General features: G+C 44.8%; 1 protein-coding gene across 5 annotated transcripts in view; it reads left to right on the top strand.

The window, feature by feature from the left end:
* Positions 1-21,734, top strand: part of PLCE1 (phospholipase C epsilon 1) — a 509,323-nt gene that overhangs the window by 412,313 nt on the left and 75,276 nt on the right. For all 5 annotated transcript variants that reach the window (XM_040362142.1, XM_040362141.1, XM_040362144.1 and 2 more), the window contains 3 exons: positions 9,730-9,847; positions 14,092-14,223; positions 15,103-15,393. In XM_040362142.1, coding sequence (XP_040218076.1) covers positions 9,730-9,847; positions 14,092-14,223; positions 15,103-15,393 — 541 coding nt within the window. The remainder of the gene's footprint in view (positions 1-9,729; positions 9,848-14,091; positions 14,224-15,102; positions 15,394-21,734) is intronic.

The following is a 21,734-nucleotide window of genomic DNA, read 5'->3' as shown; positions in this document are numbered from 1 at the left end:
GTGCCTGTGAAGGCCGCCCAGACGCAGTACATTGCGGGTGAGCGTTCCAGAATAGGTTATTTTGTTCCTCAGTTGGATTTATTTTGGATGTTCCAATTGTTTCTGAATTCTGTGTGTGCAGCTTTTACTGTCTAGCAGTTGTTATTACATGTTATGTTACTATGTTATTTGGTATGATCCTTACCCCCCCTGCCGTTCTGGCTAGTTTGGTTGTTCCCATCCTCCATTTCCTGCTCTAAACTCCATTTTGCTTTAGTTGCTTTGAAAGTCTGCAGAGTGTGGGAGCTGTGTAACTTCATTGGAAATGTACCTATGAAAAAGCCTCTATGTTCATATCCTTGTTACCTTGAAGCATAAAGAAGCATTGGAAAACACCTCTGGAGTCTTTATTCATTGAGTAAACTGTCTGTTAAAGTCATCATTCAACCTGCTGCATACATCCTTACAGGCTGGGTCTACAAGAAGCTTGTCATAGGTACAACCGATGCTTGAAACAGAACAGTAAATTTCCAGAAGAATCCATCACATAGCTATCTCTGCAGCTTCAGAAACATGGGTAACCACGTGTGTGTGTGTGTGTGTGTGTGAATGAATGAATGAAAACTTATATAGCGCAGCACATGCAAACTTAATCGCCTCTGGGCGCTTGTTGTTCCTGTCTCCTTTGGTATCAAAAGAGATGAGTCTTGATCTTTCTCCTGAATGCTAAGTGGTTCTCCTCCAACCGAATGCTGGTTGGTAAAGCGTTCCATAGTCTAGGCCCTTGGACCGCAAATCTCCTTTCTCCTTTGGACTTGTATCTAGCTTTGGGTATCTGGAGGAAATTTTGATTGGTGGATCGCAGAACGCGATTGGGATTATGAGCTTTTATTTTTTCGCATAGATAATGGGGAGCGTTCCCATAGATACATCTATGCGTTAGACAGAGTGCTTTAAAAGTGATTCTGTCTTTTGCTGGTAACCAGTGAAGGGTTCTCAGTGAAGGTGAGATTGATTCCCAAGGTTTTTTCCCAGTCACAAGTCTAGCGGACGTATTTTGAACGACTTGTAGACGAGCGATTTGGTACTTGGGGAGTCCGAGGTAAAGGGCATTTGCATAGTCCAATCTTGAGTTTACAATAGCTCCCACCACGACCGCTATGTCTTCCTTGGGAATAAAAGGAGTAAGTCTGCGTAGTAGGCGAAGCAGATGGTGAGATTCGCTGACTACTGACCCTATTTGTGCGTCCAATGTCATGTGAGAGTCAAAGATGACCCCGAGACTTTTGACTTTGGCGCTGGGGGTGATGATTTTGCCCAGAATGGGCGGGGGGTCCAAGTTGTTGTAGGTTGATTCATACACTTGGCGTGAAACAGGAGAAGTTCTGTTTTCTCTTCGTTGAGTTTAAGATAACTCTTTGTCATCCAGTCCTCTATCAAAGAGAGGCATGTCTCTAGATTGAGGTGATGATCCTTTTTATTGCAAATGCGGAAATATAGTTGCGTGTCGTCTGCATATGAGTGATAGAGCCGTTTTTGACTGCTAATAATCTCAAAAAGAGGGCGAAGATAGATGTTGAATAACACCGGCGACAGGGGGGATCCTTGAGGGACTCCGCACGATAATGTGCGTTTCTCAGAAGTGAAAGGTCCTAACTTCACTATTTTCGATCGGTTTTCCAAAAAAGGGGAGAACCAAGATAAATCGCCTTCTGCGACTCTGGCTACTTCAGCTAGCCGAGCCAATAAAAGCTTGTGGTCTACTGTGTCGAAGGCTGCGCTCCAACAGAACCAGAAGACAAGATTCTCCTTCGTCTGCGGCCTCGAGAGCGTCGTCCCATATTTTGTGTGTGAAGAACAAACACCAAAGACAGAAACCCATCTTCAGGCTGTGCACTGAGAGTTAGGCCTGTGTGTCACTGCTGCAGCCACCAGAAGCATTACTCTGTGTATGAAGCCAGCATCCTACTCAATGCTCCATAACTGTTAAAGACTTCACTGCCAGGGATTTTTGGTCCGTGCTGTAGACCCACTTCTCTAGTAATGCCAGCTTAAACAAGTTTTGCCTTTTGGGGAGTAATAAGTACCTTTTGAACTGTGCACTGAGCTGAGCTATCCAGTCTGAACCAGTGGCAGCACTAGCTGTCACAAACATCCAGCTCCTCAGTTAAATCTGCTTAATAACAGAAGTTATTACCCACATAGCTCAGCTCTGGCAGATTTCTAAAAAGACACCAAAACTACAGCACTTGTCATTGGCCCAGATTCAAGTAGAATCGCGCAATATTTGCGTGGGCAAAGAGCAAATTTTTTTCTCTGCGCCCACGCAAATATTGCGCTTTGCCCGCGATTCACGGAGCAGTTGCTCCGTAAATTGCGCGGGCAATATGCTAAGCAGCCGGGCTCAAGGCTGCCTAATATAAATGTTCCCGCCGGGGGCGGGAATCATTTAAATTAGGCGCACTCCCGCGCCGAGCGAACAGCGCATGCTCCGTCGGGAAACTTTCCCGACGTGCATTGCGGCAAATGACGTCGCAAGGACGTCATTTTCTTGTAAGTGAACGTGAATGGCGTCCAGCGCCATTCACGGTTCACTTACGTAAACGACGTTAAATTTGAACGTCGCGAGCGGGAGGCGCAGCTATACTTTAGCATTGGCTGCGCCTGCTATTAGCAGGAGCAGCCTTATGCTAAAGGCGCCGTACGTAAACTCCGTACCTTCTGTAGGCAGGGCCCGCGCAACTTTTGTGAATCGGTGGTAGTATGCAATTTGCATACTACACGCCGATCACAAAGGCCGCGCCCCCTAGCGGCCAACGCAAGAATGCAGCCTGGGATGTGAAGGCATAAGGAGGCTTATGTTTATCACATCCTAGGCTGCATTCGGTGTAACGAGGTTCCTGAATCAGGAGCACTCGTTACACCGGAGCAAGTAAGCACTTGCGCCGCGCAACTATGGTTGCGCGGGCGCAAGTGCTTCTTGAATCTGGGCCATTATGTCTGACAGAGATCCCACAGAGTTGCCTGCATTTAACCAAGATAAAGCAGACTCCTTACTTCATTATGCTCGTCCTGCCAGAGCCCCTCATCCATCCTTGAAGGCAAGGGGGGTTTATGAAGCAAGTAAGGAAGAAACATCTAGTAACCTGACTGCATTATGGCATAAGACTTTAAGTTGTATAACAACCACTAATCAAACTAGCAACAATCCTGAGCAATTGAACACTGCTCTCTCAAGGGTTAAGAAGGCATTTGAGAATTATAAAAGACTTTCTGAGAAGTACTATTCCCTATTGTCACATTACAGCATAGAGGAAGCCGCAGTGGAATTAAAAGACTTTACTTCTACTGACCAGCAGAGGCATAGCACATATCTTGAAGCAAAGGCACAGATAGAAGGTAGATTAGCACAGCTACATGAAACTACATCCTGTAAATCTGCTTCTTCCAGACACTCAGGAAAATCATCTAGATCTGCCCGCTCCTATCATAAATCCTCTTCTAAGTCACTGCGGTCCTGCTCTATAAGGTCAACACTGAGCGACCAAATAGTCAAAGCTCGCCAGAAGGTCGCAGCAGCCCAGGTTCAAGCCGCCTGCTCTGAAAGAGAAGCAGCCATCAAAGCAGAAGCTAAACGCATTCAAGCAGAAACAGAGGCTCAACTAGAAATCCTTCAGAAGAGTAAAGAAAAGGAAGTAGCCTTAGCGGAATTATCTGTCTTGGAACAAGCCCTATTGGAAGAAGAAGGAGCAGCTTGTCCCAGCTTGGCTGCTTGTCAAGACCCCGTTGAAAGGACCCTACAGTTCGTCTTAAGCCAGAACCACGACATTACAGTCCCACCTACAGTTGGAGATTTTTCTCATAATCATCCAGTAAGTGGACCAGAAGGCAACGTGTCGCAAAATCAAGCTGGTCAACTAGACGCACCTGCTAACAGAGACACTCCGCAACTACCGCATGTCACAAAATTAAGTGAGTCAACCTACGCGGCTCACGTGCCACCGCAACCCTATGTGAATAGAGATTACAAGGGTACAGCAAAAGACTACAGGATGAACTCTGACCCCTGTGATACAGCTCTCTTCAACTTCAAACGCTCAGAGACCTTCAGACGTCAGACCCTTACCTAGATTGAACCCATCTGCAACACCTTTCGCTCCACCTACCAGCCAACATCAGATACCAACCATGGTCCAAGTCGGCGCACCATCAGTATCCCCCGTGGCTATAAAAACTGAAAGCATCGATGCTGCGGAGCTCAGCAAGTGTATGGCTCTACGAGAATTGATTACAACTGGACTGTCTAGATTTGATAACTGCCCAGAGAACTACAGGAGTTGGAGATCTACATTTAAGGCGGTAATCAAGAACTTGGGCGTTCAACCTCAATCAGAACTCGACTTACTAATAAAGTATTTGGGGTGACAATCTTCAGAACAAGTAAAGAGACTTAAATCTGTTTACATCTATAACTTTAAAGCAGGCCTTGATGCTGCCTGGGAACGTCTAGAACAAGACTATGGGAGTCCCAAAGTCATTGAATCTGCCTTATTCCAGAGACTAAACGACTTTCCTAAGATCTCTGTTAAGGACAATCATAATCTTAGAGAGTTAGGTGACCTCCTTCATGAATTTGAAATTGCTAAGTTAGATCCTAGTTTACCAGGTCTAAGCTATTTAGACACTGCTCAGGGCGTAAATCCTATTGTAGCAAGGTTGCCTAGTCATCTTCAGGGAAAGTGGACTAGTATAGGATCAAAATATAAGTATGAATATCATGTTTCCTTCCCTCCTTTTTCTTACTTTGCAGATTTCGCCCGGAAGGTTGCAAAATCCAAAAACGACCCAAGCTTCTTCTATCCAGATACCACCACCATTCCTTTAACAACTTCAAGGGGTATTGCAACCAACAGTAAATTTAAGGATTTAAAGCATCCTATTGCCGTGAGGAAGACCGAGATAGCATCCAACATCTTGGCTACAGGCATTAAGGCAAGCAATCTCAATCAACAGTGTCCTATCCATAATGCGCCACATTCTCTCTCCAAATGCCGTGCATTTAAGGACAAGCCTATTGAAGAACGCAAGTCATTTCTCAAAGAGCGTAATATCTGTTTCAAGTGTTGTGCATCCTCCGATCATTTAGCAAGAGACTGTAAGATCGCCATCAGATGTTCTCTGTGTAACAGTGCCAAACACGTGGACGCTCTTCATTCAGACCTGTTCAAAAGGAAACCTTCACCCGGCAGCAACCCCAAGCCTACATCAGATGATGGCGGGGAGAGAACTGAGCAACATGCCAACCCTGTAACCACAAGGTGTACAGAGGTATGTGGAGAAGGCCTTCATAGTAAGTCTTGTAGCAAGATATGTCTTGTAAGGGTTTTTCCTGAAGGATGCCCACAAAATTCAATAAAAATGTATGCCATACTCGATGATCAGAGCAATCGCTCATTGGCCAGTACAGAATTCTTCGACTTATTCAACATTCATGGAGAGGCCTGGTCCTATACCTTGCAGACATGTGCAGGAAAGATCAATACTTCTGGAAGAAGAGCCCATGGCTTCATAGTGGCTTCAGAATATGAGGACATAGAGTTTCCTCTTCCAACTCTAATCGAATGTGATCAGCTACCGAACAACAGAGAAGAAATCCCCACACCAGAGGCTGCACGTCATCACCCCCATTTAAGCCACATTGCTGACTACATTCCACCACTTAACAAGGGTGTTAAGATTTTGATTCTACTAGGGAGAGACGTTCCTAGAGTCCATAAAATAAGAGTTATGTAACGGTCCAGACGATGCTCCTCAGGTCCAGAAACTTGATCTTGGATGGGTGATAATAGGAGAAGTCTGTTTAGATCAATCTCACAAGCTCTTGGATGTAGCTTCCTACAAAACCAATGTTGCCTATCGGTCGATGAAATGTCCATTGCATTATTATGTGAAGGAAAGACTTGATTTTAAAAATGAAGTTCCATATCAAGCACTCCAAGGTATAAAATGCAAGCTCACTTCTCAGAAGGACCTTGGTGATTCAGTGTACCAGACTACTTGCGATGACAACAAGATTGCCCCTTCAGTCGAAGACAAGGAGTTCATCAAGATTATGGATGAAGAGTTCTTCAAGGACAATTCCAACAGTTGGGTAGCTCCATTTCCCTTCCGAGTACCAGGACTTACTCCCCCTAACAATCGAGGACAAGCTTTAACCAGATTTGCTCCCCTTAAGAAAACTCTCTGTAACAAACCTGAGATGCAAGAGCATTTTCTAGCATTTATGCAGAAGATTTTAGATAACCTTCACACTGAACCAGCACCAGACCTTAAGGAAGGTGAAGAATGCTGGTACCTTCCATCCTTTGGAGTCTACCATCCTCGTAAACTGGGGCAAATCAGAATAGTCTTTGACTCAAGCGCTCAGTTCCAAGGGAACCTCTTTAAATAACGTTCTAACTGGTCCAAATCTAATGAACAACCTTGTAGGAGTGTTGATGCGGTTCAGGAAGGAACCAATTGCCGTGACAGTTGACGTCCAACAGATGTTCCACTGTTTCATAGTCAAAGAGGACCACAGAAATTATCTCAGGTTCTTGTAGCACCGCAACAATAACATTAATGATCAGGTGATAGATTATCGCATGAGAGTCCATGTCTTTGGAAATAGTCCATCTCCTGCTGTGGCAACTTATGGACTGAGAAGAACAGCGCAGGAAGGTGAAAAGGAATTCGGATCTGACACCAGGCAATTCATTAAAAGAGATTTTTATGTGGACAATGGCATAAAATCCTTTTCAACACCTGAAGAAGCCGTCAATCTGATAAAAAGAGCTCAACAGCTCCTGTCGACTGCTAACTTAAGGCTCCATAAAATTGCATCTAATAGCAGTGAAGTAATGAGGTCTTTCAATCCAAAAGATCATGCTAAGGATTTGAAGGATTTGGACTTGGGAGTAGATGCCCTACCCACTCAAAGGAGTCTCGGTCTTCTCTGGAATATAACTTCAGACACATTCACCTTTCAGGTATCTGACTCCAAGAAGCCATTCACCAGACGAGAAGTCCTGTCAACTGTTGATAGCCTTTACGATCCCCTAGGCTTTGTGACTCCAGTTACCGTCCAAGGGAGATCTATACTTCGCCAGCTTACTGAGCGAGTGACAGATTGGGACACCCCTCTGCCAGTAGACCTGCTGCCTAAATGGGAGAAATGGAGAAACTCCATGAAAGTACTGAAAGAACTTAATATCCCGCACTGCTATTCACCCACTTCAACTTCAAGAAGTCTGAGGAAAGAGATTCACGTCTTTTGCGATGCATCTACCGAGGCTATAGCGGCTGTGGCCTATCTCAAGATCATAGATCCCTCCGGGAGATCCTATGTCAGTTTTCTACTAGGAAGAGCCAAGTTAGCTCCAAAACCTGCTCACATTATTCCAAGATTAGAACTGTGTGGCGCAACCCTAGCCGTCGAAGTCGCAGAATTCCTGCAAAATGAAATGGACGCTGAAATTTATCAGGTTAAGTACTACACTGACAGCAATGTCGTACTTGGCTACATATGCAACAGCGTAAGGAGGTTCTATGTGTACATGGCTAACAGGGTAGAACGAATAAGAAAAGTCAGTAGACCTGAACAATGGAACTATGTTTGAATCCCGCAGACATTGCAACGAGGTCAGTGCCAGCAGTTGTCCACATGCAAACCATTTGGTTTTCAGGACCCAAGTTTTTATTGGACCAGTCTTCTACAAACTCAACAGAAGATATCGATTTCCACCTGGTGGATCCAGATGCTGATCCTGAAATCCGCCCTGAAGTGATAACATTGAGTTACATCTGCTCAAGAAGAAACTTGGAAGCTAGATGCTTTGAACGTTTCTCTTCTTGGAAAAGATTGGTCAAGACTATAGCAAGATTGAGACATATTGCCCAGACTTTCCACAAGCCCAATCAGACATCGTCTTGTCATGGATGGCACACTTGCAAGGAGTCACCCAATGCGTTAGAGTATGAGAACGCAGAATTATTCGTCATACGTCTTGTGCAAGAAGAAGTCTTTGCAGAAGAGATTAAATGCTTGAGAGGCAATAGGCCAGTCTCAAAGAGTAGCCCACTACTTAAACTGAACCCAATAATCGACAATGAAGGCATGCTTCGAGTCGGTGGACGACTAAATAAGTCAAACCTGCTAAAAGACCAGCAAGCTCACCGTATCCAATGGCCAGTTGGACATATTACAAAGGCCATCAACAGTGATGATGGAAGAGTCCGAAATGTGGAAGTCATGATCGTTAAGGATGGGGCTTCAAAAACCTTCCTGAGACCAGTCACAGAGACAGTCCTAATAATGCCTGCTTCCAAAAATTCTGATTAGTGTTATGTGAAGGAGCCACTTAAGACCTATAATATAGCTAGCTTATAGACTTGAGAAGGCTAGATAGCATGTTACTGTATGCAATGTTAATAGTATGTTAAAAGAAAACAATGTAGAGTATAGTGGTATCTCACGATACCAGGCGGGGAGTGTGCTGTCACGCAGCTTTTACTGTCTAGCAGTTGTTATTACATGTTATGTTACTATGTTATTTGGTATGATCCTTACCCCCTGCTGTTCTGGCTAGTTTGGTTGTTCCCACCCTCCATTTCCTGCTCAAAACTCCATTTTGCTTTAGTTGCTTTGAAAGTCTGCAGAGTGTGGGAGCTGTGTAACTTCATTGGAAATGTACCTATGAAAAAGCCTCTATGTTCATATCCTTGTGTTACCTTGAAGCATAAAGAAGCATTGGAAAACACCTCTGGAGTCTTTATTCATTGAGTAAACTGTCTGTTAAAGTCATCATTCAACCTGCTGCATACATCCTTAGAGACTGGGTCTACAAGAAGCTTGTCACAGGTACAACCGATGCTTGAAACAGAACACTGTGCCCTTAATGAAGGAAGAAAAACAAACAGGCCACATCCTACTGTGCTTATGGCCTACTCTTTGTACTATTTGCTGCAAAACTGAGGCACGTTGGGAGTGGGAGGGGTCATACATGGCCGGTCACTGTTTTGTTTGCCAGTGTCCAAATTCTCCTAAAAGTGGAAATATAATCTGATTGTCTCTGAACCCTGTGTCTCTCAATTTCAAGAAAAGGATTATATGGTGAGTACAAAAATCATTGTTTTTAGCTGTTGAGGCACAGAGTGAGGCAATGGGTATCTGTTTATGTCTCTGTGTTAACAAAAGGGGCCAAAGAAGACAAATCCCTGTAATAATCTTTCTGCCCTTTATTTGTGACTTTGGCTGTAGCAGCATTGTTGCATTTAAATAATGCTTCCAGAATATATGTAAGGGTGTATATACACAAAGTTGATAATTGATGGTCACCACATATGATGACATTAACAAGTACATTTGTGTACACTATGCCCCAACCCAACTTCCCCAATGGTTACATTTTCAATACATCACTTATTTTGCAAAGGTAAGGATTATCACTAGAGCTAGGAAACTATGTCAAGCTTCTCTAGACAGACTTTATTCATTTAGGACATACGTTTGCTGCCTCTTTTGATGCCATGAAGCCATGGCCTTGAAGACAGGGATTGAGAAAAACCTCTGTAAAATTAGAAGACTACTGGTACGTTGGGGAAGTTTCCCTTATCAATGAAACTTGCATGAAATAATAGTTTTTTCCTCAATTGATATACACTAAATGGGTGAATCCATCACCAGACATGTATGTTTTATTGCACCTATAGGTCTATGATATGGAACTGGATGAAGAGTTTTATCTCCCTCAGAACAAGAAAGAAAGTAGACAAATTGCGCCAGAACTATCAGACCTTATCATCTATTGCCAAGCTGTAAAGTTTCCTGGTAAGTAGAATCATCTATCTTGTCATTCTCTGGCAGCCTTCTCAATGTTGACTGGAGAGTGCGCTATGTCTGGCCGTATGCCAAATCAATAAATACTTGCTCTGAACATCTTCTTTTGAAGTGAAAGTTTAGATTAGATTCACATTTAGGTAAGGGTTTTTTTTATTAGCCTTTTGTATAAATAAACCGCTACAAGACAACACCAAGACAAACAGCAAAAGAATAATTAATGTCCAAAGCAACTATTCAAAAATAAATACACAAAGAGGACATTCAAATACACAGATCTTGTAGTAACATGGGAAAAACCACTGGAGATAAAATCATCATGTTAATAGTTGTACTTTATGTATCAGTCATTAGTATAAATAATAAACACATTTGAACAATGTTTATGGCAAGTCCAAATAAATCCCAGTTTTCACTCTTGAATGGATGGCATCACTGTTTGTGTTTTGCTGTTGCTTTTTTTAATAAAAATGAAAATATAACCAGAGAGAAGTTAAAGTGATACTAAAGGTTTGATTTTGATTTTTTTAAATAACAAACATGTCATAGTTACCTCCACTGTGCGGTTAGTTTTGCACAGATTGGCCCCGATTGTCCTCTTCTGGGGTCCCTCGGCGGCTCACGTGGCTTCTCCCCGCATTAAATAACCCCCTAGGAGAAGCGCTCTACCTTGCGAGTGTGCTCCTGCGTCCATAGCCGCCGAATGCCCTGCCCCCAGCGGCCGCGTCATTGGATTTGATTGACAGCAGCAGGAGCCAATGGCTGCGCTGCTATCAATCTAGCCAAGAAACCCGGGCAGAGAGACTGCGCATCCTCAGCGTAGGACATTTCAGAGCTCAGGTGAGTAAAATGGGGGTGCTGGGGAGCCACTAACTGACAGAAGTTTTTTTACCTTAATGCATAGGATGCATTAAGGTGAAAAAACAGGAGGGTTTACAAGCCCATCTTCCCCACTGTAGTATCCACATCTCCCCCCTGTAATGTCCACATCTCCCCCACTGTAATGTCCACATCTCCCCCACTGTAATGTCCACATCTCCCCCACTGTAATGTGATGTTCGCATCTCCCCCACTGTAATATCCACATCTCCCCCACGGTAATATCCACAGACATCTCCCCACTGTAATATCCACATCTCCCCACTGTAATGTCCACATCTCCCCCACTGTAATATCCACATCCATCTCCCCCACTGTAATGTCCACATCTCCCCCACTGTAATATCCACATCCATCTCCCCCACTGTAATGTCCACATCTCCCCCCACTGTAATGTCCACATCTCCCCCCACTGTAATGTACACCTCTCCCCCCACTGTAATGTCCACATCTCCCCCACTGTAATGTCCACATCTCCCCCACTGTAATGTCCACATCTCCCCCACTGTAATGTCCACATCTCCCCCCACTGTAATGTCCACATCTCCCCCCACTGTAATGTCCACATCTCCCCCCACTGTAATGTCCACATCTCCCCCCACTGTAATGTCCACATCTCCCCCCACTGTAATGTCCACATCTACCCCCCACTGTAATGTCCACATCTCCCCCCACTGTAATGTCCACATCTCCCCCCACTGTAATATCCACATCTCCCCCCACTGTAATATCCACATCTCCCCCCACTGTAATGTCCACATCTCCCCCCACTGTAATGTCCACATCTCCCCCCACTGTAATGTCCACATCTCCCCCCACTGTAATGTCCACATCTCCCCCCACTGTAATGTCCACATCTCCCCCCACTGTAATGTCCACATCTCCCCCCACTGTAATGTCCACATCTCCCCCCACTGTAATGTCCACATCTCCCCCCACTGTAATGTCCACATCTCCCCCCACTGTAATGTCCACATCTCCCCCCACTGTAATGTCCACATCTCCCCCACTGTAATATCCACATCTCCCCCACTGTATACCTAGGCTGCCGATGGGTGTACCAAGATGGCCGCCGATCGGGAGCTAGGCCGAAGCCGCAGCCTTTTCTATGGCCGAGGCAGCGGAGCTCAATCCGCGGATCGCGTGGTGTGCCGATCCAAACACGTTGACTTGTTCGGTTTACTAATCAATGGCGATCCAATGCAGCACTACCTACCAGTGTTGAATGTTGTTTCTCATCTGTGTAACTGATCCCTTCTGCAAGAGAGCTTGTTCTTTTGAAGAACAGACTTACTGGCCAGATCACTAGGTAAAATAGTGGGGGGGGGGGGGAAACAACAAAAAAATGAATGCAGCCATCACATCCAAGTTTTTTTAATTGGCAATATAATGAGACTCTGTTATTGTTAATGCAGTGGAGATATGTGACTGTCTTCTATACTGTAATTTATTTAAAGATAGGCTTATTTTTTTCCTTGAGGCCTTCATAACTCAACCACAATTACTGATTCAAGTGGTACTAAACCCAAAACCAATCATTTGACGTGGTGGCTGCATTTCCCCTCTGTTTTCACCTGGTGATCTGGCCAGTAACATACCTCCTGTATTAGTGAGACACAACTCTGGATGAATAAGTACAGAAGGCACAGCAGCATTGTCAGTCTGGAGGGAAAGTGGGGAAGAGTACTGTTAAATGTAGTAGCAGATTTAAACACACTAACAAATTGAAACCAAACTTCAGCTCATACTTTGTAATCCGTTACATCAAACAGTTTTTTCCTTTCAGGAGAAAGGTTCCACGTGAATAAATAAAAGCTGATCATTTTAATCATCCCTGTCAGTGTAAAATTTGGGTTTTGTCTCAGCCATGTAAACTGATACATTCTTGATACATTCAAAAGCATGTGCTTTTGAAAAACAACAGGCTTGCTGGCTGGATCACTAAATGAAAATAGAAGAAATAAAGCCTAAAAAAAGAAAATGTAGACATTATTCACCAGTCATATTTGTAAAGATTTCTGATTTGTTTAACTTGAGGAAGGTCTCCAATTCTACCTGTTATTTTTTTAAGTAATTGTGACACACATTATGGCTCGGGTGCACCCAAGACACTGCCAGCTCAGGTTTTTCCATCAAAGACATTTGCAGTTTGCCCGCTCTCCCAATGGGTTCAACATTATAGGTCAGTTGTATTTAGGGATGTGCTGCCTGACACACATCAAGTCTACATTTCTGAAGGCCCTATGCTGCCCATGGTCAGATTTAAATATTATGTTATTTACCTCAATAACCAGGTAATGGCTTGCCTAATGACACCCATTTATTAGTTATTGGGCTAGAAAGTAAAGGCCACTTGTAATCATGTGTTGGTATTTAGTGGTGATGATAGCCCTTTGTATTATGTACTATAATACATAACTGGACTGCTCTAATTATTAGTTAAAATGTGGTGTCAGGATACATGAGGGGTTGGGTGATACTAAGTATTGATCAATAAACCTTTTGTATGAACAGGAACTGGTGCAGTTATGATGGTGAGAGGATGGAGCCTAATGCCAGTGTATGGTGTGCAAGAAGCGTGTTTCAACTGGGTAAAATAATGTTTTTGGATACATTTAGGCCTGGTTCACATATGTCTGGCCATGGTTCACATGGGGTCCAGTGCGTTTCTGTACACTGATTCAGGTCCAAATTTTTGCCTGAATTCGTACCTGAACCAGACCCAAAGACGCACAGGACCCTTCTGCAATCCGGACCTTGGCCACCCCAGACCTGTGTAAACTGGCTCAATTGAGATCCTGGTCATCCTCGCCTGTCATGCGAATTGAATGCGGGGAAAGCTTCATCCAATTTGCATATATGTGAACCCAGCCTAAATGAACTAAAAGCAAAGAGACTGATATATAAACTGGATAATAAAAGTGCATAGATTGAATATCTGTGACCCTTGAATTTGTACATGCCTTGAAAATGAAATGTTTTAAAATGGAGAAAGAATTTGGTTTAGTGTCAGGTACGTAATACAATATATGTCTAATAACCTACATATGTTGAGCCTCCCAAATGTCCCTCCCAGATAAAACATTTATTGATCTGGTGTCCCAAATCACAGCTATATTATAGTTATCACAACATGTTTCCCTTGCTCAGTGTATTCTTGTATCAAGTTAGTATTTTTCTTGGACTGGTGAATATGTAAACTTCATGGAGAAGATATGGGTGGGAGATTAGTGATGTAGTATTGCACAGGACAGACTGGTTCAGTTCCATAAAACATCATCTAAAAAGGCTACGGAAAATGTCATGCCCTCTTGGTCTGCTTGTTTGGTTCATTAGTCTTAATTTTATGGGAACAGGCCTTACAACGTTAAATCCTTGTGGATCTGGCAGAGGAAAGGAAAGAAAAAGCAGGAAGTCCATTTTTGGCAACAATCCTGGTAGAACAAGCCCCGGGGAAACAACAACACTGGCCAAAACATCTGGAAGAGGTAATTGCTGTATATTCCATTTTGCTCTAATATTGGGGAAGTGGCTGTATTCCATGACGCATTATATGCCTTTTTGATGTTATATTCCATTACAACATGGGTTTAATAAAAAAAAAAAATCACTAAATTGTAATATTCGTCTAACATATCTTTTAGAAGTCGGTTATGTTAAAGGGGTTGTAAAGGAAAAAAATGTTTTTCATAATAAGCATCCTTTACCTGCAGACATTCCTCTTTTCACTTCCTCGTTGTTCGTTTTTGCTCAAAAGTTGCTCTATTTCTTCTCTGTTCTGTTCACTTCCTGCTTGTCTGATTTTACTGACCACCGTGAAGGGAGGATTTACTGCGGTAGTCAGTGACGTGCTCGTCCCCTCCTGGGAACTACATCTGTGCGGCAGGACGCTCTCTACGTGTTAGAGACTTCAAGGAGGTGTGAATTACTGGGCGTGTCGCAATTTATACTGGGAAATGTAGTTCTTATATGAACGAGCGCCGCAAACCAGGAAGTGAATGAGAGAACAGAAACTAGAATGCCGGAGGTGATATAGATGAAGGAATTTAATAGGTATTTACTCGTTTTTTAACAGAATCATTACACTATTCTGTCTGTCTCCCTTGCAGACATTCATTTTAGGCAAAACATTTTTTTCCTTTACAACTCCTTTAAGTGCCCTTCAACGGTATATGTGTATATAGCCAAAGGCTGTCTGAGGTTGGGCTTTACAAGGTAACTAAGTATTTTAAAAAAGCAAGTGTAATTGAGACGATCCTATTAATTTTTTTAACTGTACTTACATAATTGTATGTGTTTCTGTTGCAATGGTGTGGGTAAAAGGAAAAGCCTTAGATCACCTTCTGAAATTAAACATTTATTTGCAGGCATAGCCGACACAAGGCAGAGTTGGGAGGAGCCATGCTCACCTCCATTCAATCCAAGTACATCACTGAGTGCCATTATCCGGACTCCTCGGTGCTACCACATCTCATCGCTGAATGAAAATGCTGCTAAGCGTCTGTGTAGACGTTATTCACAGAAGTTGATTCAGCACACTGCTTATCAACTATTAAGAACATATCCAGCTGCTACACGGATTGACTCTTCAAATCCACATCCTCTTATGTTTTGGCTCCATGGAATACAATTGGTTGCTCTAAACTACCAAACAGATGGTAAGCAAGCCATTGCATGATCAATTGTAAGAATGCATTTATTCCCATTAAAAATATGTATTTTAGGTAGACCTAGTTTTTGCAAGAAATGCCTCAAAGCAGGAGACTGAACAGCCAGAGGAAGCATAGTTTATTTACTCGTTAAATAGGATGCAACACAAGCCCTAAGCTGTGTAAAATTGAAAGCTGTCTTGTGCCATACGTTTAGCATAACCTGAGGAGTCAGAAGTAACAGATTTGTACATAATTGCAAGTGGTCACATTGGGCAGTTGTAAATGTTATGTGCATAAACAAAGTATGAGATTGTACAGGGAAACCATGGTCCTTTTGTGTGATTATGTTAATCTCTAAAGGTTAATGTTTTTTCATGTTCAAATATTTTTTTCAGTCCCATTTTCACAATGTTTTGCATAATGGCTGCCCACTCATAAAACTTCTGCTGACTTATCTTTTGTAAAATCTCCCTGCTTCAGGTTCTTTAAACATTTAGAGTTTTTGAGTGTTAACATTCCTATTGCATTCCACATAATATAAAATGAAAGAAAAATTGTGATGAGAAAAACATGAAGGCTGTCACTGTGAGTCCTTCCTTTAATGCTGGTTGCCTGGTTGTCATGCTGCTCTAATGGCTGCAGTCTTTTGAGTCTTTGACTTTGAATAAGCATGCAGGTGATTAGTTCTGGTATCACTATACCTTCTTCATCCTGTGATTTCCCCATGTCAGTCATTCAGAATGCATTGAAGTTGGGAAGTATTGGAGGTCTTGAGAAGTATTCATACCCCTTGAAATTTTTTCACATTTTGACATGTTACAACCAAAAATGTAAATGTATTTTATTGGGATTTAATGTGATAGACCAACACAATGTGGCACATAAGTGTTAAGTGGAAGGAAAATGATAAATGGTTTTAATTTTTTTTTTTTTTTTTTTTTACAAATAAGTATCTGAAAAGTGTGGCGTGCATTTGTATTCAGCCCCCTTTACTCTGATAATCCTAACTAAAATCTAGTGGTACCAATTGCCTTTAGAAGTCACCTAATTAATAAATAGAGTCCATATGTGTGTAATTTAATCTCGGTATAAAATCAACTGTTCTGTATAGCCCTCAGAGGTTTGTTAGAGAAGCTTAGTGAACAAACAGCATCATGAGGGCCAAAAAATATGCCAGACAGGTCAGGGATAAAGTTGTGGAGAAATTTAAAGCAGGGTTAGGTTATAAAAAAAAATATCCCTAGCTTTGAACATCTCATGGAGCACTGTTCAATCCATCAGCTGAAAATGGAAAGAGTATGGCACAGCTGCCAACCTGGAAGAAAAGAACGGCTGCACACCACAGGAACGCTCCAAAAAATGTATTCCAAAAGTGCAAATGACAGCAAACAAAGACAGTGTCTGAACCCAGGAGGTGTTGTGTGCATTTCACACTGACCTCAATGCTTCTTGAAATGGTTTGAAGAACTGAGGTCAGTGTAAAACGCACACGTCACCTCCTGGGTTCAGACACTCTGTCTTTGCTGGCTGTCATTTGCTATTTTGGATTAGAATCGTTGTAACATTCCTGTGGTTTGCAGCTCTTTTCTTCCTATTGATCATCGATAGCAGTCCGTGGCTTGCACCCAGCGCATTTGGACTGTAGTGACTGCTCGCCTGAAGCAGTGTTTTCCTTGTTTGAATCCTAAAGCTGCCAACCTACCAAGACATGGCTGTCCACCTAAACTGACAGGCCGGGCAAGGAGAGCATTAATCAGAGAAGCAGCCAAGAGGCCCATGATAACTTTGGAGGAACTGCAGAGATACACAGTTCAGGTGGGAGAATCTGTCCACAGGACAACAATTAGTCGTGCATTTCACAAATCTGGCCTTTATGGAAGAGTGGCAAGAAGAAAGAAGTCCCATTTGCAGTTTGCAAGAAGCCATGTGGGGGACACAGCAAACATGGAAGAAGGTGCTTTGGTCAGATGAGAGTGAGACCAAAATTCAACTTTTTAGCCTAAAAGAAAAACGCTATGTGTGGCAGAAAACTAACATTGCACATCACCCTGAACACTCCATCCCCACCATCAAACAAGGTGGTGAAAGCATTATGTTGTAGGGATGCTTTTCCAGAAAGCTGGTCAGAGTTGATGGGAAAATTAGATGGAGCAAAATACAGGGCAATCTTAAAAGAAAACCTGTTAGAGTCTGCAAAAGACTTGAGACTGGGGTGGAGGTTCACCTTCCAGCAGGACAACGACCCTAAAAATACAGCCAGGGCTACAATGAAATGGTTTAGATTAGGGTTGCCCCGATACCGATACTAGTATCGGTATCAGGACCGATACTAAGCATTTGCCCAAGTACTTGTACTCGGGCAAATGCTCCCGATGCTTCATCCAATACTTGTACTGTCGGCGGTGATCAGTGCGTGGGGAAGTTACAAGCACCGATCACCGCTTGTAATAGAAACATCCCTTGTAATAGAAAAAAGCATGACAGGTCCTCTTAAATATGAGATCTGGGGTCAAAAAGACCTCACACCTCCTATTTAGACTAAAATGCAAGAAAAAAAAAATTGAAACTGTCATTTTTTCAAATGACAAAAAAAAAAATGTTGCTTTAAGACGCTGGGCGGGACTGACGTTTTGACGTGGGTTCCGCCCAGCAGAGCTATGGGGACGGGTGAAGGAAATTTTTCCCTCACTCGCAACGCCAGTCAGGTGCTGAACGGACCCGATCGCCTCCGCCGCTACTGACGGCTCTGGTAAGCGGCGGAGGGCGTGGGAGAGCGGCGGGAGGGGGGCCCCCTCTCCCGCCACCGTTAACGGCGATCCCGCCGCGGAGACCGCCGTTATCGTTTACAGGACCGTTGGCACTAAAGATGGACACCTCGGTTGTGGCAGTCCGGCCGGCAGTCCGGCCATCGAGCGTGCGCAGACCTTTAGCTACGCGATGGGTCGGCGACGACATACCCCATTGCTCTAGGGGTGGCCGGTGAGCTATGCTTCGGGGCACACATATGACGGGGCTACTGCTGTCCGAGTCACAGTGGGCCATGGCCGACAGCCACTCCGTACTGCTCGTTGATGGGTCTGTCAGCAGTCCCCGCAGGACGGGTAAGTAGCGTTCCTCCTGTTTCGGCAGGATGGAACAGCTGGGCATTCCTTAGGTTGATTAGGGGGTCTCTTACTCTCCCTTTCTTCCCTCCCTGTCCCTTCCCTCCTCCCCATGTATATGGGCTGGGCCTGCTGTGTACCTGACCAGGGGTCCTCCTGGGGGGGCTCAGGGTCCTAGCTGGGGGCTGCGCGGTGTGCCCGGGGTCCGCTCTTAGTGTGGGTGGTCTGCCATGTGGGGGACCTCCACTCGGAGGCCCAGCATGTTCGCGGTGGCCCGGTCCATGTTCACGATGCTGGGGTCAGCATTGCGGCCAGTATTGGCCACGGCCCTGGTGTCACAGACACTTACAGAATGGGCAAAGTTGTTGCACCGTGAGTTGGAGAAGCAACAGGCTTCCCCAGTCTGCGTGGAACTGGCCGACCAGTATGTCTGCTATGCAGCCTTGGATACAGCTTCCTTGGTTTCCAGAGCCTCATTGCTGCTGTGGTACTACGTCACCTGATTTGGCTAAAATGCTGGTGAGCGGACCAGACTTCCAAGAAGGCTCTGGCAGATTTACCCTTCCAGGGAGGGAGGCTATTTGGAGCTTCGCTGGATGACATCATTAAGAATGTCACTGGGGTAAGCGTTCCCAGGCCGACAAAGGGCCAGCTGAGGGACAAAAGCGTCCCTGGGTTTGCAAGCCAAACAACCCTGCGAACAAATCAGCGACAGCATGGAGGTTTGCCCCCCTCTCGGGGGGGGGGTCACCTTTGCGAGTTTTCAGCTTGATGGACCTCCCTGCTTTCCACCAAACAGGTTTTTTCCCTCAAACCTTCATCTTCTTCCGGCTCGTCGGAAAGCCCTATTTGGGGCAGTGCAGGACCTGCCGAGGCGCAGGGTGATAGTACCTGTGCCGCTGCCGGAAAGGTTTCAGGGATTCTACTTCATACTGTTTGTAGTCCCAAAGAAGGACGGGGTCTGTCCGATCCTGGTTTTTAAAGCCCTCAACACCTTTGTAAAAGTACGAAGGTTCGGGATGGAGTCAGTCCACTCTGTGGTCGCTGCTCTCTATCCGGGGGATTTTTTGGCATCCTTGGACGTCAAGGGCGCATATTTGCATGTCCCCATATATGTCAGGCATCACAGATTTCTGCGCTTTGCAGTCAGGGATGACCACTACCAATTTGTGGCTTTCCCCTTTGGCCCGGCGTCGGCACCAAGGATTTTCACCAAGGTGCTCACCCCGATTCTGTCTCTGCTGAGACTGCGAAAAATCGATATTGTGGGCTACCTGGACGACCTCCTTCTCAGAGCCGCTTCAGACTCAGAATTAGAGGAGGATGTGGCGATTGCCAGTCAGACCCTTCAAGAATTTGGTTGGGTACTGAACCTCCAGAAGTCTCTTTTGGTGCCGACTCAGCACCTGGAATTTTAAAACACAGAAAACAAATACTCCTGCACACAAGTGGATTGTCAAACGGTCAATGTTCCATGGAAAAAGTGACAAAAACGGTAACAATGGCCTTGCTGCCCTTCATGGATGGGGAATATCCTGATCGCAAGAAAGAGGGAAGGAAAGAAAAAGGCGCACCAGCCTAGTGTGTTACTGTTATAACAATTTAATAGAATTGTGAGTAGTTTTTTATTACATTTTTATTCTATTAAATTATTATATAACGGTAACACACTAGGCTGGTGCGCCTTTTCCTTTTCTTCCCTCTTTTCAGCGCCTGGAATACCTGGGCTTAATTCTGGACTCCTCAGAGGCGTGAGTTTTTCTCCACTTGGAAAGGTTGCAGAGTCTTCGGACTGCGGTGAAGCTGTTGGCATCCCGCAGGTGGTCGTCGCTGCGCTTCTGGGCATGCGAGTCCTGGGTCTCATGATAGCCACCTTCGAGGTGGTAACGTATGCTTAATTCCACACTTGAGTCTTGCAAAGGGAGATCCTGTCCAAATGGGACAAGTCTCTGTTGTCCCTCGATTGTCAAATCCGGGTGAGTCAGCTATTCAAGGTTTCCCTGGTCTGGTGGCTGAGATCTCAGGCCCTTCAGTCCGGGAAGTCATTCCTTCCCTTTCGCTGGACGGTGATCACGACGGATGCCAGCCTGACCGGCTGGGGGGGTGTTTGGGGCATACAGTCGACACAGGGTCGCTGTACGCAGGAAGAATCCTGCCTGCCGATCAATGTGCTGGAACTTCGGGCGATCAGGCTTCAGGAACGTCAGGGCCGTGGCGTATGTCAACCATCAAGGAGGAACAAGAAGCTTGGCTGCAACATTGGAGGTCGCTCACATCCTGCGGTGGGCGGAGCGTGCCAGGTCTGTCGGCCGTGTACATTCGGGGCGTAGAAAACTGGCAAGCGGACTACCTAAGTCGCCAGATGCTGGACCAAGGAGAATGGTCGCTACACTCGGATGTGTTTTGGCTACTTTGCCAGAGATGGGGCACGCCAGACGTGGATCTCCTGGCTTCTCGACTCAATCGGAAGGTATTGAGGTTTGTGGCCAGGTCCAAAGATCCCTGGGCGGACGCGACAGACACATTGGTGGCTCCGTGGGGACAGTATAGGCTAATCTATGCCTTTCCCCCGCTGAAACTCCTTCCTCGTCTGCTCCGCAGAGTGGAGACCAAGGGAATTCCGGTGATTCTAATTGCCCTAGATTGGCCTTGGCAACCCTGGTATGCCGACCTCGTACGCCTGGTGGCGGATGTTCCTTGGCGACTGCCAATGCGAGAGGACCTTCTGTCGCAAGGTCCTATACTTCATCCTGCTTTACAGTCGCTGGCTTTAACGACATAGCTGTTGAAAGTCAGGTACTAAGGGAACGAGGCCTGTCGGGCTCAGTATTTTCCACTATGCTGAGGGCACAAAAGTAATTTTCTCGGAAGATCTATCATCGCACGTGGAAGGCCTACATCTCTATGTGTGAGGAAATGGAGTAGCGTCCACGGCATATTCGGTTTCCAGGATCCTGCTGTTTTTACAGCGTGGAGTGGATCAAAAACTTGCCTTGAGCACCATTAAGAGGCAGATATCAGCCCTGACTGTCTTCTTTCAATGACCCTTGGCAACTCATTCACTGGTGAGTATGTTTGTGCTTGGGGTTCAACATATGGCCCCTCCGGTTTGACCACCATTACCTCCATGGGATTTGAATCTGGTGCTCTCTGTACTTCAGAAACCTTGTCAGAGAAATTCCCCTTTTGACACTCTCTCAGAAAGTTGCCTTTCTAGTGGCTATTACATCCATCAGGATAGTTTCT

The sequence above is a fragment of the Rana temporaria genome, chromosome 8 (genome assembly GCF_905171775.1).
Source record: "Rana temporaria chromosome 8, aRanTem1.1, whole genome shotgun sequence".
Classification (NCBI taxonomy): Eukaryota; Metazoa; Chordata; class Amphibia; order Anura; family Ranidae; genus Rana; species Rana temporaria.
This window is presented reverse-complemented; position numbering and strand designations above follow the sequence as displayed.